The sequence below is a fragment of the Ctenopharyngodon idella genome, chromosome 6 (assembly GCF_019924925.1).
Source record: "Ctenopharyngodon idella isolate HZGC_01 chromosome 6, HZGC01, whole genome shotgun sequence".
Classification (NCBI taxonomy): domain Eukaryota; kingdom Metazoa; phylum Chordata; class Actinopteri; order Cypriniformes; family Xenocyprididae; genus Ctenopharyngodon; species Ctenopharyngodon idella.
Genome location: NC_067225.1, coordinates 29522106 through 29541531, shown reverse-complemented (window position 1 = coordinate 29541531; position 19426 = coordinate 29522106). Strand labels below are relative to the sequence as shown.

Here is a 19426-nt window from a genome sequence, read left to right as displayed (position 1 = left end):
CAAGTGGCAACTTCCTCTTTGGATAAAAACCAAGTGCCACCGAATACTTTCTGTAAACCAAAAGATGAGATATATCTACCCGTACGAAAAAGAAGTATACTTCAAGTTCATATTATAAAGTATACTAAAGTAATGTTCAAATATATTTTAAAGTCTACTTTATGTAGTAAGTATACTAATATCAATGTACTAGTAGTAAACTTGTAAGTGTACTATTTCAATACTGCTTGGGACTAAATTGGCCCAATTTAGTAAATAAAAACAAGTATATGCTTAAGTGTACTATAACTATAAGTGTAACAGTAGTAAACTTTAAGTGCACAACTAGTTCACAACTACGTTTCTCATTTGTAATGCATGAACTTACAGTCAAACCAAAAATTATTCAGACATTTTTGATATATTTTTACTAGTGGGTGCAGGACACTATAGTTCATTTATGTAAGTGAGGATAGCAAAATAAAGTAAACTGTGACATATTATACCCAAAAATTCTTCATACAGTGGACTACCAGTAAAACTGATAAAAATTTGGAACCAAAAAATATTCAGACACTTTGACCTGACCATGTTTTGCTTAAGTGTTATCTAACATAATTAAGATAAATTCTTTCTGACACAGTTCAACTCTGAGATCTTATCATATTTTATTACCATTTTTTTAAACTATAGTGAATAAACTATATTAATGAATGAAATTTTCAAGGTGTCTGAATAAATTTTGGTTTGACTGTATACTAGTAGTTTACTATTTCAATACTTGTAGGCCTGGTTTCACAGACAAGGCTTAGCCTAAGCCACGATTAGGCCTTAGTTCAATTAGGACATTTAAGTAGATTTTATAAACTTGCCGTAGAAAAAAAACATTACTGGTGTGCATCTTGAGACAAAACAATGCCACTGACATATTTTAAGATATGTCAGTGGAAGTTGCTTTCAGTTGTGCTACAATATGCATTTTAGTCTGGGACTAGCTTAAGCCTTGTCTGTGAAACCAGGGGGTAGTATATTTTTTTTAGTTTATGAAAGTATACTTTGAAGTATACACTCGGTAAACTACTAGTTTAGTGGTTTTATACTGCAAGTATATATCTTTAAGTGAACATAACATCGTACTTATAGTTCAATTTTTATATATTATTTTTTCACTTAAAGTATACTACTACGTTCCTATTTAGGTATTAATTTTTATACTTGAAAAATACCTTTAACTACTTTAATTTTAAAAATAGTTTACTCTAGCTTCATGCATCCCTTTTTTAATCAACACTTGAATGTGGGAAAGTTTCATAATAAAAGGCAACATTTTAAATAAAAAGCTGAGAAAATTGCATTTTTGTCAAAGACTTTGTCCGGATGGGATTCAGAACAATGTTCAAAACATAGATGGAGTAGATCGAGTTCATCTCGTCCTGGGTCGACATATCATTTAGTAAAGTTAGGCAGTTTTGATTTCCATGCTGTTTAATGTTGATGATCGCATTATTTTACATTTGCATGAGCAATTTTCTATCACTTGTTTCAGCTTCTTCTTCTCCTGTGTTTTGATCCGAGATTCTGCACTCTTTCAGAAGATGCGTAATAACGCCCCCTATCTTATAACAGTGAAACACTTATAGCTGGAAAATTCAGTCAGTGGTGGGGAAAGAGTAAAGTAGATTTGAAGTGAATTCCTATGTACACTACAAGTAGACTAGCCTACACAAAAATTCAGATACTCAGAACTAGACTAGAAACATATGTGTTTTCTTTATAAATCAATATTTTAATACAATGTATATGTAATATGTAAAACAATGTGAAAAAGTATATTTAATAGGTTACTCCATTAAACGTTTAAACAACTACAAGCTAAGTATTCTTAGAATACTACCTAATTATACTTTTAAGTATATCTCAATCAAAAGGTTGATTACAAGTACAGGCCTAATATACTCAGACTTTTCTGTCAGTATAAGTCACTATACTTTAGTGCAATTTTAAGTGTCCAAGAAGTACATAAAGTATATTTCTGAGAAGAAGTATATAAAAAGTAGACTGAAAGTATTTTTAGTTTAAAAGAAGTATAATAATAGCAAACTTCTTTTTCATAAGGGTATGCCCATCTGACTGGAATACATGTTGATTCTATATTTAAAGGTGTTATGTATTCCAAGAAATTCCTAGCATCAATGCCTTATTTTTTCTCTCAGACTCACTGAATTGTTGGATTTCCCCCTTTGGCTTTTCTTGGAGGTGTAAACAGCGTTAGAGCAGCCATGCATGGTTTGATAAAGCAGTATTACACAAGGCCTCATATGCCGCTACCTTTATGAGAGCTCTTCTTCTTTTAACAAGTTACACAAGAAAAGGAGGGCAGCCCGACGACACAAACGAAGAAACTGTTAAGCTCTGTGACCAAAATACTCTAGTCATGCGGGTGCTCGGTTCAAAAACAGATGACACACACATACAAAGCTGATTGTTGCAACCTTAGAATGTAGGAAAACGATCTCTGCATGTTTGTGTTTTATGGCGCTTGATATGAAGCATGATATGTCGGCTCGTCTAAAAAGGAAGTGTGGTTATGAAGTGTGTCTATAGAATGCGTTCTTCCTGCTTATGGGCTTTAATAATAATTTGTCGTTTTAACTCAAAATTGACCTCAATGAAATTTTTCTTAGCTTAACTCTTTTGATGTGGCCGCTTTTGACTGCTGCCTCTGTTGTTGAAGCTGGATCTCACTGCTCACAGCTGCAAGCCCACAAGAGTAATTTCTTAGTTTAAGTGATTGCATGGTGTAATTGCTCACTTAAACAGAATCACATCCTCTCATGAAGGATGAAATATTGCATGAAATCAGATGAATGGACTCATAAGAAGTCCACTGTTGATCATGTAACTTCATGCAGGGCATGCCAAAAGACATTCAACACAATCCACATCCAGTTTTTAATAGAGTCAGTGGCTGTTAACCTCTGGCTACACACAACTAAATTAAGCCAAATCGTCTATAATGCATGCCGAAACTTTATCATGTTGATTTGCACACTGCTAACAATAGCTTTTTTGTTTCGGGTCTCAGCAGATCTTAAAATCTTGAGGAAGGCATGCAGTTCTTAATATAACAATAGACAAGGAGATGGCAACTAATTCCCAGAATTACCTCTTTCCTTGAAAGGGACTGTCTTATGTAATGTGACATAACACAAATAGGTCCTGAGTTAAAGGTCTGTATTAAACTTTTTTGTGTAACAGTGCTATATACCGCTTACTCTCCAATGACAAAACGGGCGAAAAAAACCCATAGATAGAATATTAAAGAAGGGACAAGAACAACCCAGAATGCCCTGCGAATATTTTAAATATTCAATGATTAAGCAAAACATTTTTCGTTCTACTTTTTCAGCGAACTACAAAACTCATGTCTTTTTCTTTGTATGTACATCTCATGCATATGTTCTGTTTCTATCCTATTTCATTTTGTGATCAAACTTAAAACAGAGCTAAATAATACAACGTATATACAAAATAAAGGCAGAATAATGCATAATACAAATTAATTATGGCAAATAAAACAAGAATAATACATAATACATTGAATTAGTTAATTAATTATTAATTTTGGCAAATGAGACAAAAAAAAAAAAAAATTGTCATCTACAAAATGAAGTGCACTAAAGGGTTAGTTCACCCAAAAATGAAAATTCTGTCATTTATTACTCACCCTCGTCGTCCCACACCCATATGACCTTCGTTCATCTTCGGAACACAAATTAAGAAAAAAAAGTTTTTTTCCCCTATAGAAAGCAACGTAATTACCACATTCAAGGTCCAGAGAAGTAGTAGAAATGTTTCACGTCAGAACACCGGCTCAGTATTGGCCGATGCTGTTCATGTGAGCAGCACGACACATGCGTGTGATGCTGACACAGGAGCCGGCCAATAATGAGCCTGTGATTTGATGTAGAACCTGGAAGCGCTGAATGCAAACAGCGTAGGAGAATGATGGGGAAAGAAGATATTATTTTTGTTTTGTTTTTGTGCACAAAAAGTATTCTCGTCACTTCATAACATTAAGGTTGAACCACTGTAGTCACGTTGACTATTTTAACGATGTCTTTCTGGACCTTGAATGTGGTATTTACGTTGCTTTCTATGGGGGATAAAAAAAACTTTAAGATTTCATCAAAAATATCTTAATTTGTGTTCCAAAGATGAACGAAGGTCTTATGGGTTTGGAAAGACTTGAGGGTGAGTAATTAATGACAGAATTTTCATTTATGGATGAACTAACCCTTTAAACCTTAATTTACATCATGGTTTCCCAAACTGGGGTTTGTGAAGGAACTGCTGGGGATTTGTTTGTTGATGAAAAAATAATCATTAATTAAACCATAAAAATGTAAAATTAAAAAATAAAAACAATCAAAATGAAAAAAAATATTTTATTTGTTATGCTGTGTGCCTCTGACTTGTGTAATTCCACAAAACTGGAAGTCTTTCTGAACATACATAAGCAATAGGCTTAGAAAGGACCATTTAAAAGATAAAAAAAGAAGAATCAATAAATTATGAATAATTTACTGTCATTTTGTGAATATTAGGTAATCATGTAATCAATAAAAATGTAACTGTACTCTAATTATGAATATAATCTAATTACAAGTATATAATTTTTGGAATTTGATTACGTAATCCAGATTACATATAATTAGTTACTACCCAGCACTGCGTACAGAGTTCTGGACACAAATGGCCTAGTGTTCCACAAAAAACAAGTCTGCTGGAGATCAAATATTAGAGAAATGCTGCCACCTTCTGGGTGATAGATCACCCAAACCCAAGAGTCATCCCAATTATCAGTTTATCCATACATTATCATGCATCACCATAACTTTGGTTTTGTCTCAGAATGGAATTTAATTGGGTGTGTCCACTGAAACTGAAGATGGTGGCTAGTGTAGTTAACTTTGTGTTGATTTTTAACTTTTAATAATACGACCTCACTGTAAAACCAGACTTTGTTACCAAATGAGTCTGTTTAGTCTCTGCTCCCGAACACCACACAAAGATTAAAGGATCAAAAATAGACCATGGTGTGTCAAAAAATAGCTCAATGAAACGTAATTTTCCAGTTCGGTCACTGCTATACAGTAGTTTATCTCTCATGTGTTGACATCATCACATTGACTTGTGTATGATCTCTTATACTTGATTCTTTGGTTTACTCTCTGGCTATCTTGTCACTATTTCAAGCATTTGTTTGGCGCAATATAAATTTATTAGAAAAATCTATGACTTAAGTCAACACACAGATACGTGTTTGGCTTTAGACTGTTACTAGCTTGAAAGAAATAGCAGTGCCTTGACATTGAAAATAATAATAAAAACAGCTCTGTATGTCTAGACTATAATTCACACCTACCAATGCATGGGGTGTATACACAAAAAAACTTCATAAAGTACAAATTATATCTGGTTTATTGCCAGATATATGCGGTGTATATTTTCTTTCTAGCATGTCTGATGAATGTAATGTATAATATTTACACTAAAAAGTAATACACTGCATATGTTCAGACTATTTTTATTCAAATCATTTTGGAAAAAACCCTGAATTATTTTATTTAGTTTTAATTTAGATTAACTGTTTTAAACCCCTATAAGAAGTCCTTGCTATCCTGTTTAGTCTAATGAATATAGTCATTAATTGAGACGATATATGCTGGTGCCATAGATTGTTTTATAGTGTTTCTGATTTATTTTGGTTTTTTGATTTAGAATTTCATATATTGCACTAGTAAATAATCACAAAGGGTATTTAAGGCTTGCGGCGATTCGCAACTTTTTGTAAGTTATCTAGACATTTCTTTGTTGCTTAAAATGTGGCTTATCCAGATTTATCTTAATATTTAATGTTATAACAATTAAATAATCATCACAGAATACTTGCAGAAGGACTCAGTTTACAAAGTAAAACCTAAATATTGATGTAGGAAACTTTTAATGATAACAAAAGCACTTTTAACCATGTAAATGAACGTGAGCTCGGACACCTTCGGTTGTGACATGGCTTTGCAGCATTTACTTCTGGTTGCTATTGTATGTTTTTGCAATTGCAAATCAGTGGCTGTAAAATACACCTTCAGACTGTTTGCACTTTTAAAATATTAAGAAAATCAAGTAACTAATTCTCTCTCTTTTGCTCCTATGAGCAATTACATTCATTTACACTGCAGTGATTAATAATTAAGTGTCATCTCACACAAATGTGTCAGTTACTACAGTAATTCTTACATAAAGGGGGAGTTTTAATTAACATTCACTGAAAGTCCTCAGTATTACGTATGGACAAATTTATCCACAAACACTTAAATTCAAACAACCTTTTTGTCATTTTTACTAATTAAATATTAGTCATTTTATGTGGAAAGAAGAACTGTAGCTCGTATTGCATAGCAGCCTGGTGCAAATTGATGAGAATTTCGGATTTACATAACATTTCAGATAAAGAACAGATAAAACAAATCTGAAGTAAATTTAATGCAGTTTTTACAAAAGGTGTGCTTAAACAGTTTTTGGTGACTTTTCAGACAGCAATAGCCTACAAGAATTGGTTCTGACTTCATATTAATTAAAAACACAAAAAATAATTTTGAAAATATCTTATTTTATTTATAAAATACCACTTATTAGAATAAAACGTATTATGTGTATGTTTAAGTACACGTTCAGTAAGTGTTCCGTGTGATTCATAAATGTTTGGTTCACTAAAAAGAACCGAGTCATTCGTTCGGGAATCTGAACGCACTAGTCGCGCTGTATGTTAGTGATTCAAAACAAAGAACCGACTCATAAGAGCCATCCATTCGGGAACCGAACTACACTGGTCAGAGTATTTAAATGGGATGTTCCATCCGCCTCGGATGCAGTATGCACGTTCAAGAACCATTAACTGATTAAAATTATTTATTATTCGGCTCCGGTGGGTTTTTTTTAACGGGAACAGTTCTCGGTTCCCAATTCTATGTAAGATGCGCATATTTACATAATTTAAGGTTGAAGCTGTGGTTGAGAGACTTATACTTTAAACATAAGAGTATATCGCACTGCCTACATATAACCAGCTATAATTGTCAGTAGTCAAAGATGGATCGGGTGGAATCGCGAACTTTATCACGTATGATTCATGTCTTCAAAGAGGGCGCCTTTTCTCCGCAGAATCGCCGCTTGCTGACGTTTTTCTGCTGACGCTGTCATGTGATTAGCCTTGCCCGTTCAATGAGAGCTGTTTGCCCCACCCATCTCTTCAACGCTATCTATCTCAATGTACAATTCACTGAGAAAAGGAAATAATCGCTAAAAATACACCCTCGAAAAGGATTCATTCGCCACAATTGGGGATTCAACACGCTCCGTCCGTAGGGAATCCATCGCTGTCGTTGTGGTATCGGATTTATCTTCACGTATCCAAATGCACATGATCTACCACCCGAATTCAAGAAGGATACAAAGCGTAGCCTGACAGCGGACTCGGACTGCGATAACCGGTAAAATATCGACGGAATCGGTCGCATTTGCATCTGCGGTTGAAAGAACCGTAAGGATCGCCGCTCGCGTCAAAGCAAAGCCTACGGATGTGAGGAGAAATTCAAATTACAGTAACGGAGAAGACGGCGAAGGGCCTCGTTTGATTTGGACAAGCCGAAAAAAAGCGATCAGTCACCATAAGCAGAACAGGAGGGAAAATAGCGTCAATCTGAGGGGGATTTTTCAGCAGCACCACCGTATTTTTCTCGCAGACAACGTCGTTTCGTAACGGAGTTAAAAGGTTCATGTCGGCCACGGCGCAGGGCGGAATGATCCACATGCCGTCATTTTGGTGGAAATATTTATTTTTTTAATTTGTAGCCACCCTTTCTATCTCGTTCTGCCCGTCTCGTTGCATTGGCGAACGGATTCGACAGCAAGATACCGAAAAGAATCGCGTTTTGTGGAGCTATTCATGATTTTAATAGGAGTCGGTCGTTATATCGGGGAACCGACCATGGATTCGCGACGGGAAATTTGCTAAATCGCCGTCGTGGGAAAGCCGAAATCATTCATGTAACGTCGAAGGCTTCGCTGGATGCACATCCACACACAGAAATCTCATATTTTATAGCAGCAAGCGCTCGACAGGACTCGGCCGTCTGTAGGCCGGCCTAGTGTTTTCACCACCACCACCACCTATTCTCGCCAATACTAGTCACCCATAGCTTTCATATTTCCCCGTGCTCCCCTGTCCTTATCAACGAAATCCAGGGGAGTTATGTGCATACAAGTATAAATGTCCCGGTTTTCCATCAAAGTGTTCTGATCGGAGGCCAATCAAGGAATTTGGATCATTTATTCATACGGTAGATTCACCTCCCCCCCACCCCAAAACTTTTCTTGGGTTTTCGGGAAAATGGGTTGTTTGGGCAACAGTAAAACTGAGGACCAGCGAAATGAGGAGAAGGCCCAGCGAGAAGCTAACAAAAAGATAGAGAAACAGCTCCAGAAAGACAAACAGATCTACAGAGCAACTCATCGACTACTACTGTTAGGTAGGTTGGTCTGAAAGCTGAGGTTCTTCTGTCACTGCTGCAAATTCCTGCTGGACGCTCTGACTGATGCGTGTGACGTCATCGGGGCCTTGTCACACGTAGCGTTTTGTGTGAATTTGATGCATTTGTTCGAGTAAATGATGTAGGTACACGCGCTTCGATTGGGATTCCTGTGCCGTAGTAGTGGACACCTCGGGGCTTGGGTTGGAGGCCTGTGGTGCTTCATCTAGCAGCGCTCAATCTCTCCATTCATTCCCATCTGACTTATGTTGATTAAGTTTTGCATTATGGAAATATTTGGGCTCACTTGATTTTTATAATTCATTTACAACTATCTCATTGAGATATATATGCAAACTCCCAAACACATTACATGTTCATGAGTTTAAGATTGTTTCTACATCTCGCTAAAGTAGCAATGTGCTTATCCCTGTTCATATAGATAGAAACAAAATAACTTTTTTTTTCTGAAATAAGTTTAATGCGTCATTTTTTTTGGGTTAAATTTTAAGGCTTTTTGACATGCTGTATATCTGAAGACATTTGAAATCATTTTGACATTTTATATCTAGGGTTGTTTGCATTGTACTATTTTATGGTTTAGCATTCTGGGTATCCCTAAAATGATAATAGTAAGAGATGACATATATATTTCCCCCCCTATATTTTTACACTTAAATTTGAAGCAGAAACTGATTAGATCAGCTAATATTTTTTTCAAATGCTTTAAACATTCATATTTTAGATTATTGATAGACCATTGTATTAGCCAGGCAATTAACAGAAATGGTAATTTCGCTTATTGTTATTTCCAAAATCTACTGATAGTCAATGAATGAATGATACACATTTTCAGTTTTTTTTATGTTTTTGTCAATTGAGTAAATACAGTAAAAAAAAATTGTTTATTATTTAAAATTCTGATATTTACTTCGTCTTATTTTCTTTCGTTAAACTCTAGTATGTTTATATCAGCATCACGCTGGCCACCCCGTTCTCTAGATATCGGCACTGGCGTTTTAGGCCATTAAAAACCCATATTAGACTAACTCTACTTACCTTGCTACCTTGAACCTGATATAATCAGCAAGCATTTCAGTTTCATAGCCTTTTCGTAGCCAGGCATGAAGATGTTTTAACATTGGTTTGATTTGATTTAGTCTCTGTTTAAGAGACTGGTCTGATAAAACCCAGTTCTGTAACAGCCTGTTTGTTTAGCATGGTTCAGCTATACACATGGCCTAAAAGTACTCTGTTCTAAATCAAAATCCCATGTATTCAACATAGTGAAGCACTCTAAATCATAATGTCTGGTATTTAAGGGAGGAAACGGGTATATTTCTAGATACCCATGATTGAAGTGTGTCATAATGATATATGATTTAGGGATGTGTACCAGTGTAATTGGAGCACAAAAGTGGAATTTCTGTATGCAAACAGGCCTGTTTGACACAATTGGAGCCTGGTAACAGAATATGTGTTCTGATAAAGAGGTTCTCATCATGCATCTGAACTGAGAACCTAAATCTGAGGTGTTTTGGTGCTTCTGTAGCTTGTACTGGGGAGAAGTTAACACTTTGAAACTCAGACAACTGTGCGCTATTGACCATAAATTGCAGAATCATTCAGCTCTGTCAGTGTTTGACAACTATGGCTCTAAGAGTTCCTTAATGTTATTTTATTTTGCATTTCACTATTTGATTTGATGGATAGCTAACCAGTTACTTTTTAGTTGAGGTTTACTTACAAGAGTATTGATTGGTGATATTGGAGTGTTCATAATTTAATGAAATATTAAAATTAGTGAATGAAGCATCTTTTTGAAATCTTGCGTGATATGAAATATGGATTCATAAAGCGTGCGGGTTATTTGAAAATTTTAAATTGGCGACATTTTATTTGCATAGTAATGATATTCCATATAAAAGGGGTTATGAATATGATCGTTATGATGGCATTATTATTAATGACATTTTTTGAATCTGGTGCACAGATTTTTGGAATAATAAATGAAATACAGTTTGTGGTTTGGATTTTTAGTATGAATTTTCTGCTAGAAATCCATGTTTAGTTTGTCATTTAAAAGAAATGCTACTGTGAAATTTAATTAATTATTCCTGTTGAATCAGGTGATATCTGACCCCCCTCCTCCCACATCCCTTGTGATTTATATCTTTCTTTTGCTTGTCTCTCAGGGGCTGGAGAATCGGGGAAAAGCACCATAGTCAAACAGATGCGCATTTTACATGTCAATGGCTTCAATGCTGAGTAAGTATGGCTTTCACATCTATGTACTTTTTTGATTCCACTTAAGTCAAACTCAGACTAGTTTTTTATTGCGTCCATAACTATAGCATACAGTCAAATATGATATAGAGCATAAGCAAATCCCCGTTTGCCATTTTGTTGGCAAATTTGTCTTGCTGTAATGTTTTTCGGTGATTGTCTCAATCCTCCTTTTGAAGATTTGGGAGGATGTTGAAATTCAAGTCATGTGGTGAAGGTGTGCTTTATGTTATTGTGTTGTTCTCTTGATGTATTTCAGAGTGATATATGTATAACCTTAGTGTATATCTATTTATTGTGAAATGCAGTGCTTTATTTTGTTTCATGATAGGACTTTTTATTAATGCACTATGGATATTGCTCACTGAAAATTATACCATTATAATTAAATGCTGACTTTTTTATTTCAATAAGTAGTGTTTACTATCCAGAAATGTTTAGCTGGTCTGAAACCAGTTTTGTGATTACTTTTTGTAAAGTTGCTATAATCTACTATACTATAATCTACTCCTCGATCAGTGTAGTAGAGGTGTCTAAAAATACTACAGAAATGTGGACAATCAGGATTTTGACATTGGTAAAAATTTGAATCTTAAATTAAGACAAAATAAATAATTGTTGCATGAATTAGTCAATAGTGGTTTCAGCAACTGGAAAACAAGTTCTAATTTGATTACTAGAAAGCAGGGAAAAAGTCAGGAAAACAGAATTATTAATGCTAGGGTTTGGTGGTATATGCTGTGTAATGTTAGAGATTTTTCTATACCACTTATGCTTGTTCATGATACACAAATCATGTACTAATACGTGATTTACATGCATTTAATATGGTATTCAGTTTATGTATGGTCACGTGACGTGTTTGTATTTTGGCTGATTTGTAGAAGGAGAAACAATTGTGCAGCCATCTTTAGAATTTTGTCTTTGAACTTCCGCCTTTGTGGTAGCTCTGCATATTTCTATGGCATCGCTGTCGAAGAGTAATTAGCTGAAGTGAATTTACTTATTGTAGAGTTAATGAAAGTTATCATGAGCATTGTAATGTTTGAAGCTGATGTCTTAACAAATGTCAGTAGACTGGGAAGATTTTAAAATGAGTGGTTCATTCATAAATCCGTAAGATCTTACATTCATGCTGTGGAAATACAATCTGGAGGACAGAACACAACAAGCGCAAAGCTGAAAAGGGGCGGGGCTACATAAGGGCTATAACAACTTTAAGCCACTGCAGCTCATCCAATAAGAATTAAGAGAGTCTGAACCGTCAGTTTTATAATACTAGTTTCAAGTCTTTTGCGTTTAATTCCAGTGTTATATAATGTAAGATTTATTCATTTTGCATCCATTATAGTGAAGAAAATAGAAAGAGAAAGTAATTAATTGCGATGATGCACCTTACTTTGTGAAGTATTTAATTCAATGGATTATCCAAACATAGACTTCAACACATGATTATTTGATAGTTACAAATAACCATGTAAAAATATAAATATAAAACAATTTTTTTGTTGAAATTACAGCAAAAATATCTTTATGTATAATTCATACTGTGATGATAAAATTGGTTTAAAGTCCACCTCTAAGTAGCATTGTTGTTTAATTCATACCATTTATGACGTTAAAACTATTTTATTACATGTTGCCTAAATTAATTGATCTGAAGTAACCAATCGTTTGTTTGTTTTTTTTTTCTTTTACAGAGAGAAAAAACAGAAAATTCAAGACATCAAGAATAATATAAAAGAAGCTATAGAGGTAAGTGTTGAAGGTTCTTGAGTTTAACTTTATAATCTCAACATGTAAAAACGTGAACGCACTGAAAATGTGATTATCTTTGTTCCTTTACAGACTATTGTGACGGCAATGTCCATGTTGGTACCTCCAGTCCAGTTAGCCTGTCCAGCAAATAAGTTTCGAATTGATTACATCCTCAATTTAGCCAATCAGAAGGACTTTGAGTTTACAGCGGTGAGTAGAAGTATATTCTGTCACCCCATCACCCCTGAGTCTGTGTACCGTCTCAGTATTACGTTCCGCCCTTTTCAGATGGACAGGCGTATTTAATTATGAAAAAAAAACAGCATTTTTTATTAAATATAGATCAAGTGTAAATGTAGAAATGGCAAAGAAGTGTGTAAGCTTAGTACGTACATCTATTGAGCGTTACATGCACCTAGTTTTGGGCTGATTGTCATGGATCTTCTTGTCAGACCGCACCACAAGTTTGTTTTGAGTGTTCTCCTCGGTCGTAGGGCCTTGTGTGCTTTGTGCAATTATAATTAGCAGCTATTCTTGGCTTAGGGACAACACATAGGTGAATTGAAAAAGCGCCCCACCTGAGGGAAATGTGGGTGTGTGTTCGTGTGACTCTCAGGTATAATGGTGTGGCGTTCATTACGACTGATTACTTGTAATAACCTCTAAACTCTCCCTTAAGAGGGCCTCACCTGAGCCACACACCTTGTCACCCAGGACCTCCCTGCTCCCTCATCACCTAGACAGGTGCTATGTGTCTAGGGAAAAGGGGAGTGGAGAGCCGCCCTGACCTGCGCCAATGGGCCTGCTTAAGATTTAATTACGGGTGACTCAAACTTGGTTGCCCTATGGACTTAAAAATAGGTTCACCTGCTGGTTTAGACAAGGTTTTAAATAGTTAGCTGCTACATTATGTAAACATTACTAGAATTATTAGGTTATAAATACAATGAATAGGGAATTTTTGACATCTAAAAACTGGATATGTTACAGGTTCGCCAGGATAGCTGCGTGGTTTTGAGTTGAACGTTAACTGTTAAACTTCAGAATTGAGTGCAGGAAGTGGTTGTAGTTTTAACATTACTACAAAGAAGATACTGCCCCACCCTCTCTCTCTCTCTCCCTCGGTGGCCCCAGGGCCCACTGGGAACCAGTCTGACTGGTTGATTGTGTTGCAAGCAAGAGACAAAAATAAAAAGCAAAGCAATTATTGACATTTATAACTCAGTCATGTCATTTTAGGATATAAAGACCCATTGAAGTTTGTAGATGACTGCTATTTTAGCACTGTTGCATGGCTGAGTTGTAATATTTCCATTAAAAGAAAAAAAAAAAACTAGCTGTGAAGCTGTCGAGCTAGGAGGAAACTGGTGAAGAGTATTAGCATGACGACAGGGAGAAAGACATATGTAGATGAGATGAATAGAAAAACGCACACAAAATGCTTTAGCATTACTCTTCATGGTAGGGCTGGGCAAAATAGCTAAAAATATCTTCTTTTTTTTTCTTTTTTTTTTTGCCATTTCCTCATTATACATCTCAATAAGATGATCTGTCATTTTACCAAACAGGCATTGTTGACAAGTGCATTCCAAAAGTTTAATGTAAGAATCTCCAGTGAAAACAGTTGAAATACTCAAAGTATGTTACTCTAATGCCATTTTAGCTACTAAAGTTTAAATTTGAGGCACTTTTATAATGTTCTTATACTTGTTACATTTATATTGTTCTTATATTGGTTAATTCAAATATCATGAATATTCATTATATTCCCCAGCCCTACCTTAAGCATGTTGTAGAAGAAATATTGCAGTGTTTAATTGTTTTCATAGTTCCAAAACATCATAGTTGTGTTTATTCATCAAAAACTATTGTCTCATGCGCCTCACTTACATTATTTACGTCACTGATGCCTCTGGTGAAGATTCTGTATAAAGAACATTACTTAAGTATCAATTATTATTTGTGACGGCTTTGGTTAAGATTTGTTTGGATTTACATTTAGTTTGTTTAAATGTATTATATTATTTAAAACATGTATTTATATTCATATTTTTAAATTTAGTTTGATGTTGGTTTTGCTTGTAATTGCTGATAAACTTTGAAGTGTCAAAATAATTTCTTTGTGTGAAAATACTTAAAGGGGTCATGAATTAAGAAATAAAATTTTCCTTGAGCTTTTGACACAAAGGCCTTTTCAGCGCAGCTCTGGGTTCGGCGTAGCCCTTCAGATACAAAGCGATTTGCGTTACGCTGGCCGGAGCAAAGTAGGGGGAGTTTTCAAAACATTTGCGGGAAACTTCCTTGTTAGTCCAAATGACAACTTTTATAGAAACCAAGGTCTGAAAATGACTCGTTTTGGAAGGTCGATTTATGACTATATATGTCAGATATTTAAAAGAACGCCTCTGCAGAAGATCAACGCCTACTTGTACATCATTACCACTGTAGCCCCGCCCACTGATTCATGCATGACAAGTAGTAGGTAAATAACATATGTGACGCTAACACTGGATCAAGCAACTAGATGATAAACATGCTTTTGAAGAGTGAAAAATGTCGTCCTGTCTCAGGTTGTGGAAAAACAGTCACTGCATAACCTTCCTTCTGATTCCAACATTAGGAATGCGTGGTTGAACTTCATTATTAATAAAGTTGTAGATCGCGTAAGACCCTGTGCATTTTTCTGTTTCATTTCATCGCGGATTCTTTTGTAAACAAGACAGTTCGATGCAGGATTTGCAGAGAGACTGAAATTAAAAAAAATTATGCTGTGCCTTCTATATTGGCTCTGATATATTGCCTCTCTATATTGGCTCACATATGCTCAACATGCATATGTGAGTAAAAAAGTTTTTACTACTATTATTGCTTTGTTACAGATCGTTTGATGCACTGATTATGTGTATGTCTCTAACCAAAATCATAGAAGGGTCCACAACCAATACTTATAAAGCAAATGTAATACGCATAATTTTCACATTGTTGGTAAATATTTGAACTTTGACTAACAACTTTCTGTAGTGTCTTTTGATTATACTATAATATAAAAAAATTAGAACAATCGCACAAATACATAAGATATAAATAACATTAATAAAAATATTTATGTTTAACCGCGCTCTCACAGACTGGAGTATCCTTGGTATTTGAGGTGTAGTCGGTTTGTTGTCTTGTGATTCGGGATCAGACTCTGGCTCAAAAATGTATGGCTGAATCTCTCCGGTTGCCATTTTTCCACATTGGAAGTTTTGAAAACAATTCCACACATGGACTGACGGGGCATTGAAACTTATTTTAAAATGCAGCACTGCTACCCAACCATTGCGACATTTACTTCCAAGTGTTTCATGATCAAGCTCAAAAACATAGTAGAAAATAGTCTATTACTTGTTAATTATGTTGTTTTTTTTATGTAAAAATCTTGCGAACATCATAAGTGGACCTCAGACAACAGTAATAAAAAGTTCATGACCCCTTTAAAAATAAAATGAAGGCCCTTTTTTCATTTGTTCAGTACAAAGAAGCATATGTTTTGTGTATATGAAAGTATGAATTTATTTTTAACAAATATATTTGATTATATAATAGCATACGAGAACAATATACTGTAATGATACAAAAATTCAGATATCCACAAAATAGGTAAGAGCAGTGAGAGTTGGTGGGTGGCGTGATTCTCAAGTGTGTGGCTCTTTTCCTACATGTTTAACAGCATAGTGGCACTCCTTTATGATAAAGGAGTTGTGCTAAAGTGAAAGCTACCATTTCCAAACACAAACAAAGATCAAGCGAGACAAAGTCACGTTCCCTGTTGGGACTACGGTGTCACTTATCCTTTGTCCCAGCTTGTTTACTCTTCGGGTTCATGCCAACATAGGCACTACATATAAACAGCTTTATAAGGTGGGACAGTTCTGACTGTGTCCTGCTTAGATTGGAAGTTTTTCATTTCAGATGCTCATTCATATTTCACCACCAAGTCTGAATTGCAGTGGGCGGTCAGAATCGTTTAGTTCTGTCTTGAACTCTTCTATAAATGTGGCTTTTGTTATACATGAAGTGCGTACGTTGTTTGGTGTTTTTTTTTTTTTTTTTTTTTTTTTTTTTTAAATGCATGTTGTCCGAAAGGACAAAGCAGAAGAGCTGAGCTGATGCATATAATGCTAACATCTACCTCTAATATTGTCCTCTACAGCTTGTAAAATGAAGTAATTTATTTTGGCTTTGTTTTGTTTGTTTTTTTTAAATAATAATTTTTTCTTTAAAGCAGGTGATCTCAAAGTGGGGTCAGTGACCCATAGCCAGGGGGTCCGCAAAATAATTTGCTATACCATATTTTCCGGACTATAAGTCATGTTTTTTTTATGTGAAAAGTTTTATATTCCAAAGTGACTTATATAATGCATTTAACGTCAAGTAATCAAAACATAGACTTTTAGAAATAGGCATTTAAAAGTTTCTAGATCTATTTCTCATGTCTGTGCATCAAGTATTTGCTGTGTGGTTCATTTTTGGCATGCTCCAGAAAGATGTTCAAGGAGATCGAGACAGCAGAAAACACATCCTGTGTGTTTTTTCTTTATTTTACAAAAGCATGTTTTGTATTTTGTAGTTAGTTTGAATATACACACACAAAAATAGACACTTTACCATTTTGAACAATGTCTTACTCTTATCTGTATGACCATAAATGACAGTATTAAGTTGTTTCCGCTGCTAAAATGAAAGCGATCGTGCCTCTCACACACACAACATATCAGTTCTAGCATTACTAACTTGACATCGCAGCCTGTTAAAATAAAATGCAGTCAGCCGAACTTATAAAAAGTTATTCTGCTTAATTTAATTTGTCTGTTGTACAGTAAGAACGCTGCCGATCACTTTCTGTTATTCCAAACTTATTTCTTTGCATGTAAAGGATGGTATTTTGCGTGCATATTGGGACCTAACTGAAGTACAAAGCCTTCTTTACATAAATAATAGTTTAGCATCCAAGTGTTACAACGCAAATATGGAAACATTTGGACCGAATGAGAGGTGCGCAAACTCAACGCCCGTTTCAGTTTCAATTCAAATAAATTAGTTTAGGCTTGATTTTTAAAATAAATGTTACTTTTCATTCTTGTTTTGTTCTGAATACGATTAATTTAAAGGATTTGTTATGGAGTGAGGGGAAGTAAAATAGGCCTACATGTTTATAATGTTTGTTAACGGTTAATTTTATTTACTGGTGTTTTACATTATGAATATAAGCTAATAATAAAATGTGATTATTATTATTTTTTATTATTATTATTATTATTATTTTTTTTTTTTTTATAACACCGATGCAACTGTGTGTGTTTTCTCTCAACAGTGCAAATACGGTAAATTATAAAATTATATATTATTAATATAATATTATTAAAAAGTGCATAGGATGGAGACCATTTGCACAAATAAAAAGAGAAAAAGCATGTTGTGTTAATTACCCCCACCCACGTTACCTTTGGCCTTAATCACTGTTATAATTATAAGGGGGGCCTTGGAAAATCTTTTCCCCTGTAAGGGGTCCCTGGCCCCAAAAATTGAGAACCCCTGCTTTAAAGTACACTTCTACATCTTTTAACGTTTGTTTCCTTGTGGCCTCCAGTGTTCATTACGAGCTGATGACATCCTATATCAGAAACAGGATTTTTCCTTAGGTTCACTTTTAAACCAGATTCGGAATCAAGAATATTTTTCGTAAACTCATGTACACGTGATGTGTGTTATTCATAGACATGACATTCCTCATTAGGAATTTTGTCATTTTTGTCCCCAGTATTCCTGTACAACTTATTTTTTATTTATAACGTTGAAATCTGACATTTTTAATAAAAAAAAAAAAATACAATTTGACAATATACTCCTTTCTTTTTTTAAAATTTGCAAAAAAAAAAAAAGTTAATGTGAAGGAATCAAAATCGTTGAAATGTTGAAAGTAGAATCTGAATCCAAACCAGAATCTGGTATTGCGTGCAAAAGTTCCAAATCAAAATCCTGACATGTTGTCCAGAGTCAGTCAGTGGTGGCGGTTTTTATGTTTATACAGGTTAGCATGCTCTAAAGCAGGGGTACTCAAGTTCGGAGGCCAAGAGGGCCGCATTTAAACCACATAAAATGCAAAGGGCTACAAATTACAATTGGATCGCAAAACTTTTATTTAGGCCTAGTTAAGACAATATTTGTAGTATTTACAAGTACTTACAAGTACTTACTTGTCCTTCAATGGTTGTCCTACTTATAGTGTCACTGAACATGAAAAAAAAAAATGTCACTAAAATAGGATTAATAGTTTGTCTTGCTGTATTCTTAATGCAACAATGCATTCATACTCTGGGTATGGGGGAAAAAAAGGCCCAAATGCATAAGGAAAAATATTACTGAGCAAATAAACACAAGCAATTTCAGGTCTGGCTGTTGCTCAATTTTTTTATACTTTTTATACTCCATTGCACCTTTTTAATACTTTTTATAGTGCCTATTTATACTCGGGCTTGCTTTACAAAGGTTTCATTAGTATTATTATTATTATTATTAATTAATTAATTATTATCTCTACCTTTAAACTAGGTCAGAATCCAGAATCCTTTTTTGTTCAGAACAGTCTCACGAATGAGAATGGGAGCTCTTGCTTTACATTGACGTTACGTTTTACATGACATTAAGAATAAAAGTTTTGTTTTTCATGCTGCTAAGAAGACCATCGGGCACTTGCACACTGCAAAGATTCAGGAGTGTCAACCGCATTAAATGATGCAGAAATAAAGTTATTTGGGTGTGTTTTTTTT

The 19426-nt window shown here is 34.8% G+C and overlaps 1 protein-coding gene across 4 annotated transcripts in view; it reads left to right on the top strand.

Moving 5' to 3' along the window:
- Positions 1-19426, top strand: part of gnas (GNAS complex locus) — a 43006-nt gene that overhangs the window by 2386 nt on the left and 21194 nt on the right. For 2 of the 4 annotated variants that reach the window (XM_051896232.1, XM_051896233.1), the window contains exons 2-4: positions 10766-10838; positions 12557-12611; positions 12705-12824. In XM_051896232.1, the coding sequence (XP_051752192.1) occupies positions 10766-10838; positions 12557-12611; positions 12705-12824 (248 nt within the window). Of the gene's footprint in view, positions 1-7232; positions 8571-10765; positions 10839-12556; positions 12612-12704; positions 12825-19426 lie in introns of those variants that run through there. The other 2 variants (XM_051896234.1, XM_051896235.1) reach the window with 2 other exon arrangements.